Source organism: Mytilus californianus, unplaced genomic scaffold, assembly GCF_021869535.1.
Source record: "Mytilus californianus isolate M0D057914Y unplaced genomic scaffold, xbMytCali1.0.p SCAF_9, whole genome shotgun sequence".
Taxonomy (NCBI): domain Eukaryota; kingdom Metazoa; phylum Mollusca; class Bivalvia; order Mytilida; family Mytilidae; genus Mytilus; species Mytilus californianus.
This window is the reverse complement of record NW_026262745.1, coordinates 41,868,561-41,878,824: the sequence shown is the minus strand read 5'-3', so window position 1 is coordinate 41,878,824 and position 10,264 is coordinate 41,868,561. Positions and strand designations below refer to the sequence as shown.

Genomic DNA, 10,264 nt, shown 5'->3' with positions numbered 1-10,264 from the left:
ACACGAACAATATTTGATTAAAAATGTTTATAATGTTTTGCTTGGAATAATTATATAGACTACCTCAGATCAATTATTTATTTACTAGTATTTAACTTGCAAAATGTTTTAATAAGATACGATAAAAAACATTAGAAAAACACCAGCCATGTGACAGAAAGCTGGTTGAATCTATTAGTGCTAGATCTACTGTTATTATAGCACTTGATTGATTTTTTGAGAGCCTAGGGTAATAACAGCTCATCTTTCGGCTCCTGTATATATCAAAGGATTAATCTTCCTCAAAATCGTAACTAATATTGTTAAAATTTATCAATATGATATAATTGACACTAGGTGTAATGATTGATTTTGATGGGATGTGAGAACCTTTACTTAACACCAGCTGACATAAAGTTATTGGTGATTTAACAGAATTTCACTTCATTCAGGAGGATTTAAGTTCAGATTTTCAATCAATTGAATTTACATTTGAAGGAATTTGGATAAAATGTCAATAGATTGTTAATAGTGATGGTGGATTAAAATATTTCCAAATGTCCTACAGGTCGTCATCTTCTTTCCCTGATATTCCTGATATGGTAAGTCTTGTCTACATCACACCTAATCAATCGTATATATACACATTTTTTTATATTTCAAGCAAAATAATAATAGACTTTGCCCATGATTAATTATAACACTAGCTTTGTTTTTAACATCTGGTTACAATGCATGCATGGATAACAATACAAATGTTATTAAGTTCATGTAGACTGTTAGTGAATTCTTTGTTTTATTCATATACAGCTATAAGAGTGTTGGATCAGTATTTTGATATTTCAAAAAGGGGGGGGGGCACATTTTTTAATAACTTAAAGTGAAATATAATCATAAGCTTTTAACAATATTTTCTTTATAAAGTCTGAAGGTTCCAAGCCCTATGAATTTGCCAATGGATATGTATCATTTTTAGTATGGTAAAATTAAAGCAAATTAAGAATGACAATAAATTCTCTCTCATGAAATTCCTATTTACTGTGGATTCGTCATGAGTTGTGTATTGCATTAACATGGCCTCTTTCTGGATATGCATTTAATTTGCTGCTGGACATTAAACAGCCATTCATCATCATCATCATCCTCATCATCATCATTATCATCATAATCATCATCATCATCATCATCATCATTAGTCATGGATTATTAATTTTTATGGTTTAATTTGGTAAATCAAGGTTAAAACCACCAATTTAAATTTTCAACAAAGTTACATACATTTTCTTTTAGGCTTGTAAGCAAAATCTGGCAAAACCATGCATGAAATCAAATATCAATGGATAATATAACTTTTTCTCAATCAACAAAAATTAGTAGCTTTGAAAGTAAATGAATTCATAGTATATTAAGTCTATACTGATGTCATCACAACAAAAGGTTAACAATTATATGTCATTCTAAATTGGTTGAAGAAGTTAAGATTGTCACAAATGATTGAGGATATATTGTCTTTTTACTGATTTTGACCTATGTTTAGCTTTCAATTTAATCACACCTGCTTTTGGCATGGTTCATGTTGCTCAGTGTTTAGTTTTCTATGTAGACTTTTGCTGACTTGTTTGTCTTTTCATTGTTTTTCATTTTTGTCTCACCTGCGACGAAAGTAGCGGAAAGCGATACATAGGGATTGCTTTTTCGGCAATGACGGCGTCAACAATGGTTAAGTTTTCTGCTTAAGTTAGTTTGATAGGAACAACTTGTGATAGATTATTTATATTTAATATAAAGTTGTATTACTATCCATACATATCAGTTTGACGACTATTTTGAGGCCCTGCCCCCTAGGACATGGTCCAGTGACTTTAAATTAATTAGCAATTTTCAATGTTAAGTTTTCTGCTTAAATTAGTTTGATAGGATCTACCTGTGATAGATCAATGATACTTTGTATGAAGTTGCATTACTATCTGCACATGTCAGTTTGACGACTATTTTGAGGCCCTACCTCCTAGGACATGGTCCAGTGACTTTGAACTAATTAGCAATTTTCAATGTTAAGTTTTCTGCTTAAGTTAGTTTAATAGGATTTACTTGTGATAGATCAATGATATTTTGTATGAAGTTGCATTACTATCAGTTCATATCAGTTTGACGACTATTTCAAGGCCCTGCTCCCCAGGTCATGGTCTAGTGACTTTGAATTAATTAGCAATTTTCAATGTTAAGTTTTCTGCTAAGTCAGTTTGATAAGAACTACCTGTGATAGATCAATGATATTTTGTATAAAGTTGCATTACTATCAGTACATATCAGTTTGACAATTATTTTCAGGCCCTGCCCACTAGATAATGGTCCAGCGATTGAATTAATAAACCATGTTACTGTCCATCAGATTGTCCTTTTATGAATTTTATGCCGACAGGCGAGACATATCTCTGTGTCAACAGTTTATTTGCCAAAGTTTTTGTCACTTTTTTCTTCGACTTATGAATTTAGATTTTCCCTTTGGTTACAGATCTCCTTCTTTTTTTTTACTCTTGATAAATCCACAGGTGTTACATAAAGGCAATTATTGTGTGTCTTTTGCAAAGTATAATTTCTCACACCTTATCTAATTGATTAAAAAATAATCTTATAATTGATAAAAGTTATTGTGGTACCTCCCTGTTAATTCATGACATTTTGTTTTTTATATATTTGCTCTAGGGTCACATACCTTTTAATGGTCCAAATAAGTAGACTCTTGCTCTGTTTATTTTAAGTAACATAATATGGTCAAATCATGAAGTCATGGCACAGCTGTTTATTTAAGTAGCTATGGGTAAAATTTAAATTGAATGTTGCATTAGAATATAGACTTGAGGAATTTTTATATCAACAAAATACATGTACTATAAAATAAAATCATAAACCTTTATAAAAATGACAATACTGTTAATTGTACAATTAACCAATTACATTCAATATAAATTACAAAACCCCAGTTTAAGAGCCATAAGAGTTACTTATTTATGCAGCTAAATTCAGATAATATCAGCAAATTAGCTGCAATGAAAAACAGATTTTTTTATAAATCCTTGCATAAATTTGAAGCAACTTCCTTCACCTGAATTGTTTAAAAATTGTATCCTGGCTGCTTTGTACCAGGAAACTACATTGTCTAGCATTGGTTAGTTTATGAATATACTGTATTTCCAATTATCATGCTGAAAATGAATTAATTTGGAATAAGAATATGAATTCATTGATGAAGTGTTATGCAACTTTATTAGGTCTCAGAACAATACTGGTGTGATTGGACTATAAGAGTGATGCATTGTTCTCAGCTTATTGATGAGAATTTATATTCAGATCATTATTAAATCTAATGCATTACAATATTTTATCTATTGCTTATTACATTAATTCTCTAAGGCTTTATGGATTAGCATGGTCATTTAATAGATCTTGTGGTCAACTGAGGTTTGGTGGGATTTATTAGCACCATATTGCAAAAGAAAATTATATGATGTTTCATTCAAAGGAAAAGATACAATTGGGGGTCAAATTTGCCATTTAATTAATTGATTATATTACAATTTTTCTAAAATGTGCAGAAATAAATGCTGAATCAATGTAATTCAATAGAACATTGGTAGTTATGTTTAAATATTTTACCTTTTCAGCAATAAAACAGTCATGAAAAGACAATAAACTCACTAAAATGGTAAATTCGCCAAAAATCCTGCATATTTTACTCAAAGTTACAAAGAAATAACATAGACTATTAGAGTTTAACTATTGCAAAAAAAGAAATTCCCATAGAAATCGAATTCTTGTCAGAAAAATATTGTTGCTCTCTGTACTAATTTACATGAAATGTTCCCAAAATTGGCCTATTTTTTGTTAAGATTTGATAGTGTTACAGCAAAATTATCTCATCAAGACTAATCTTACATATATATATTTTGAAGAGATCTATATTAAGAAGGTTAAAAAAACAAATAATCATTGGGTATCATCCAATTTTGTTGTTTTCGGTTAATTTATATGGAAAATTAACCCCCTAACTTTACCTTCTACTTAGTAAAAGGGAACATATTGGAATAGCAGTAGTTTTTGAGGTTAAGACAGAAATTATTACAAGTATCACTTGTACATGGACAAGACAAACCTATAGATACTCGAGATGATTTCTGTTACGGTAAGACCTTCAAAACTGCAGTTATTGCAAAATAAAACCTTTTCCTCAGAATCAGTTTACAGTTCCCTTTGAATGAACTCAATGGAAAACAATAGATATTTTATTTTTTCAATTTGCAAAAAAAAATTAATGGTGGTAAACACCAACTGATTCTAGGGAAAGGTTTTATTTCCTTTGCAATAATATCTTTTTTTTATCTGGTACTGTAAATTCAGAAATTATTGTGTGTATTTATTGTGTTTTTTGAATAATGGACAAAAATGTGAGATTAAATTATTGCAATTTCAGGCAAATCTGCAATTAGATATATGTATAGGATTCAGAGTGTGAGTTCTTATTATTGGGATATTGACCCAGTTGCATAATTCACATTAATAAAAACCTGGCAATAATTTCTGAATTTTAAACAGTAACCTCAAAATTAGTTTGAAATTCTATAATTACAGCTGTTTCTGATATTTTTGTGTAACACTCAGAGCAGTACAGTAAGACAATTTATCACTCTTTTTCTGCAATTTCAGGATGTAACAGTCTGTAAAAATTGTAATGTCTGATGCCTCAGAGCAAAACTGAATGTATATAATGTAAATAGGTTAAGTCAAGGCCAACTTTTAAGTCCAGTGTCGCAGAATCCCAGTTACCAATAATGTCTGTGAAGTGAATAGTAGTCAACTAGACCAAAGGCAAATTGTTCAGATTAATGATAAATATTGATTCAACTTTTTGAACCTTTACCAATGGACATTTTTCAGATGGAATGACGAAGAATAGCTTTGATTATTTTATTGAATATTTTATCAAATTTTTATAGCAAAAGTAACTCTATTTGGAAAATATTTCATTTATTATGAAACGAATTCAATCATTAATCAATTAATTATTTAAAACGGCATGTCAACCTGAATCCTGTTGGGAGAAATTTGTTTATATTTGTAAAAATTTATTAATAGGTTTTCACTTAAATAGGACTTTAATGACTTCTATTTGGATACTACATAACACAACTTAAGTATTATGAAATAGATTTTTCACATTTTCTGAGTTATTATTGATTTATTAATTGAGGTACCAGTACAACTTGTTTTTTTCCTGTAAAGAAGGATGAATAATAGAAGTCATTATTTGGTCCCTGTCTTTAGTCAGTAATAATTTTTGGCATCACCAGACAAATGGCTGATGCCAAAGAGTAAATGTGATTGTTGTCAGTAGGTTGAGTGTTCCACAGTTTCAGGTCAACTGTACAGAATCCCCATTAGGGAAAAAGGTCAATGGTATGGACTGATGTCTGTTGTGTACTACTGTATGTTAACCTAAACATTTGTTGTGTTTTAGGGTTCTTTTCTAAATGATGAAAACCAGACATCTCCATTTATTTCATATTTTTTATAATTTTCTTTTATGTCTGGTCATATGAAATTTTGACCTTGAAATCTGAGGCAGACATAAAACTTTCATCTAACCTTGATTGACTCCTTAAGGTAACTAGAATTTGATGATAGTATTTTGTGTAGACTCTGGTGAGATTCTGATGATAGAACATTTATACTTTGTTTGTTGTATGACTCTGAAGAAGACCAATGTTGACATTTCTTTAGAAATTGGAAGCATGGCAAGATTGATACCAATTACTGGTAATAATCAGCCATTGACCTTCCATTGACTTATATCATCTTCCATGCAGAATGGCTGTAAACAAAAATGGCAAAAATGGCAAAATAATGATATTAATAGGAGAATAAATGGTTTTATATGAAGACTGATTATCAATTCGAAAGAACAAATCTGTTTGGTTGACCACACTTTAGTTTTCAATTAAGATCCCAGTATTGTATACAAGGATTAGTATTCTATCTCAATTTCCGAAGGAGTCAAGGATATTAAGAAATCTCAAACTCTCTCTGTATTAATCTGTGGTAGTATACAATTCATTAGATAATGGGTAAACATGAATGAGACACCAACCCAAAAATAACCAATAGACATTCTAGAGGGCAATATATTATTAAGTTTTCAACTACAGACATGTGTCCATATAATATGTCAAGCTCTAAATATTCTTCCGAAGTTTATAAAAGTTGTTACTATAATAAATTCAACAGAAACTTAGCTGGTTACTAAGTGCATCTGTACTCAATTTGATAATGTCAACATAATTGAAAGGATTGATTGGGAGAAGAGGATCGTTTTGATATTTTAAATGAGTTTTAAAGTGAAAAGTTTGAATTATTGATGATCATTAAACTATTTTACAGCAGTGACATTAAAATGCAATATAAGAAACATTTCATATAAAAATTTCTCCCCCATTTTATACTTCAGTAAACTTTATTTCTGTGTCTCCTTTTTGTTGATTGATTGATTGATTGATTGATTGGTGCTTAACACCACTTTCAACACTATTGTGCTATTTCGTGGCGGTCAGTTTTTATTGGTGGAGGAAGCTGGAGTACCTGGAGAGAACCACCGACCTTCGGTAGGAAAACTGACAATCCTTGTCAATTAAGATCAGAGTCAAGTGCACCTGCCCCGTGTGGGATTAGAACTCACAACCTCAGTGTTGACTGGCTAGTGATACAGTAGTTCGACTACTTAGACCACTCGGCCACCGAGGCCCCTCCATTTTGTTGACAATTAATAGATGAAGTGTGAACCACATCTGGTTTCCGTGCTGGGGTCTATCTTGAACTTGTGCACTGAAGCGAGTATTTAATGGCTGTATGTTGAAGGCTTCCATTGTGACTTTGAGATTAAGAGCAGCAATAAAAGCAATGTTCCTTTTTCTTTTGGTTTTTTTTTTTCATGTGTGCATATTGATTTTGTGTGATGAATCGATACACTGTGTTCTTTTCTGTTACTGTTGAATGAAAAGTGAGAGAATTTCTTCATACCCTTATTGTTATGCACATTATTTGCTGTTTCAATTCAGAATCTACTGCAGTATAATACAAGAAAATGTATCTCTGTTTTATGTCTGCAATTATATTTAGAGCTTAACTTACAGTCATTTTCAGATTATTGAAGAATGTAGTACATGTATATTGAACTCCTGATGTATTTTTTGTATATAGGTGATATTAAAGTAAACCCCTGCCTGTACAAACAATTTGAGTCATTACAGCATAAAGCTTAAGATTTTCAAAAAAATGTAAAAAGTTAACCCAATTCTATTGTACATAATAGTTGGTGCCGGCTAGTCACTGCTAAAATTTGTGATATTCTGTTGCCTTCTATTTTTTGGAATGACTTCAATGAAACTGTATTGATTTTTGTCGTGTGTTGACTAGTAGAAAAAGCAAGACTATAGGGTGCTGTTTCTGGCGTATGCAGCGGCTGAGGCATCAACAATGTATCAGCTTGTGATTAGCATTATGTCAGTTTTAGTGGTAGGTCAATGATATTTGTTATGTAGTTGTAATAGCATTGGCACATCATTTGCAAGGAGATTATTTTTGCCCCCTTTGTTCAACAGTTTATTAAAAGAAAGTGGCATTATATATAAATCCTGTGAAAAACCATTCTTTAAGTGAAATAGTTCTTTGCCAAGTTCATGTAGTAATATGACCATAAGTATTTACTAGGAAAGTAAACATATTAATAGGTCAGGGAGCAAGAAATTGTTTATCTTTTGATCTGAATACTAAGTACTTGTATTAAGTATTGAACAACAGGTTTAGACTTATGTGACTGTTTATTTAGTGAGGAAAAATGTTTACCTGAACCTTTAAACAAGAATGCTGGTTTAATATTAGTATAATTAATACAACATGTGTTGCTATAGTAGTCACAAATTTTCATATACCAAAAAAAAGAAGACAGTTTCACATTTTTTTATATTTTGAATGATTTGAAATTGAAATAATTTAATTTTGAATGTAACATAAGGCCGATCCATTGATTCAGAGCATATTTATTAGTATTGTAGATTGATTACATAATAATCAGAAATTTACAATACTGGGATTATGTCATACTTGTCAACGGAGCTTCCAGATTAAATTTGTCTGCAAAATTGTATTTGACGATAAAATGATTTTGAATTCATCAAATTCTGCAGTTCCAAACTCAAGCTCCTAATTTTCAAATCACAAGATTTTGCTTTATTTTATTCAAATCCTCATATTTGCTTTAATTCTGATTAAGCCTTTTTAAAGATATCTGCCAATGACACTGCCACAAGTAAAAGTATTTTAACAAGGGCTCAGTTAAGTAATGCGATATGCAAAAACTCTTAAAGGATAAAGGTAGAATTCTTTAGCATGATGAACTTATCACACTGCAGATTTATTCAAGATATTATACTGACATTATTTTAGTGTGATATAGTTAAAATGCAATATATTGCTTAACAGCGCAAACCAGCTTTACAAATTTTTATTCAAACTTTCTAGATTCTGTCGTATTAAATCAGATTATTTTCTCTGAAATCATTCGTTTGGAAACCCATTTCAAATAAGATTCTACTTTTACAAGAAAAATGTCTTACTGAATATTGAAAATGTTTGAACGCTTTGAAGGATGCTGACTATGAATTAGAGGAAATTGAAAGTAGCTCACCCTTAATTTAGTATTTTTGATTGATTTATTACAAGATATGTCTGAAATCTTGAAAGGTACAAATATAAAATCAGCAACTTTTAATTTACAGGAAATTGGAAAAGGCATTGATATTAGTTTTGGACATGATATACACTGATTCACACCCAAAATATATATCCTGTACACATTAAGTGAGCCTTTGATGTTTTTGATGAGATACCTCAGATTATATTAGAAATGGATAAAATTCATTTAATACACATATTAATTATAGCTCAAAATGCATTGTTAATTAATAGACATACATCCAGATTCAGAAATAAGCATAAAAATATAAATGCAATAATTGAATACTCAACTTAACTTTTATATATATCATGTTTATGTATATTTGACTTTCCAATTGTCAGTTGATTATTCTTGATAAACTTTACATTGCGAATATTTAAAATTAAGAGGATAAACATGTATCAAAAAGAGAATGTTTTATTATTGTCTCACCTGCAAGACTTAGTAAAATGTACAGTGCAGCATGAACAATTATTAAATTTTTTTATTAGAATATCTCATATCCAACTATCGCGGTCATCACATGACTTTTACAATTCAGTTGTATATCATTAATGGCCGATTAATTATCAATGAAAATGAACGGGCTACATAGATTAAACGATCATAACTTTTTTGTTACATTGTGTATTTTACCTTCCAACCCCGCGTTTTATAGTATTTTCATTTTTATAATTGAAAATGTTTTAAGTTTCAGTTCAGAAATATGATTTCTTGCTTCAAATCAAGTTTGAAAATGGAGGTGACATAACCACACAGCCTCCGTTGACTTCTTCATTAAAACTCAATAAAATTGCAATGGGACCTTCTTATATGATCAATTTTCTCAACTTATTATTTGTTAACAATATCCTTCCAACCCCTAAAAAGATCGACAACACATTCATTTAAATGAAATCGAAACCCAAATCAGTTTAGGTAACAAACTTTTTGCTTCAAAATTTGATTGAAAAGTTTACATTTTGGCATTCGTTAGCAATATTTTGAAAATGGCGGCCGATGTCGGAAGTAAACAAAGACACAACATGTATTCATTTAGCAATTAATTAAAAAGTAATTTGTGAAATATTTATTAAAGTGTGTCTTATTGTTTTTAGAAATTTCTTATTTCACCTTTAATTTAATATATTTATTAGAAACAGTCTCTCGCACTCAAAAAAAATATATATTGTAATATATTTACGATGAAAATCAAAAAAACTGTTGGATGCATGCGTTTTCAGTTTTTGTCTTACCTTAAAGCAGTATAGAAATAAAATAGTTTGTCTTTTTTTGATAAAGTGGATACATGCTTTTTGTTTTGATAAAATTTCGAAGTTACGTAAAAAAATGGCGACCAATCAATTTTCAAACGTAGACGATGTTCGACACTAATTTTGCCCATGCAAATAACACAATTTAATTTCACTGTTTATATTGCAATTAAATATGACACGTTATTGTCACTCTAATAATACCCAAGGACATAGCTTGATTAAGGAAATATTAAGTCATCAA

At 30.1% G+C, this 10,264-nt stretch overlaps 1 protein-coding gene across 2 annotated transcripts in view; it reads left to right on the top strand.

Moving 5' to 3' along the window:
- The first annotated feature begins 320 nt into the window (after positions 1 to 320).
- The window catches only part of LOC127713938 (short transient receptor potential channel 4-like), an 83,161-nt gene continuing 73,217 nt past the window's right edge, over positions 321 to 10,264 (top strand). For both annotated transcript variants that reach the window (XR_007987545.1, XM_052219891.1), the window contains exon 1: positions 321 to 581. Coding sequence is in view for 1 of the 2 variants with exons in the window: in XM_052219891.1 (XP_052075851.1) it covers positions 537 to 581 (45 nt within the window). In the remaining variant the exon portion in view is untranslated. The remainder of the gene's footprint in view (positions 582 to 10,264) is intronic.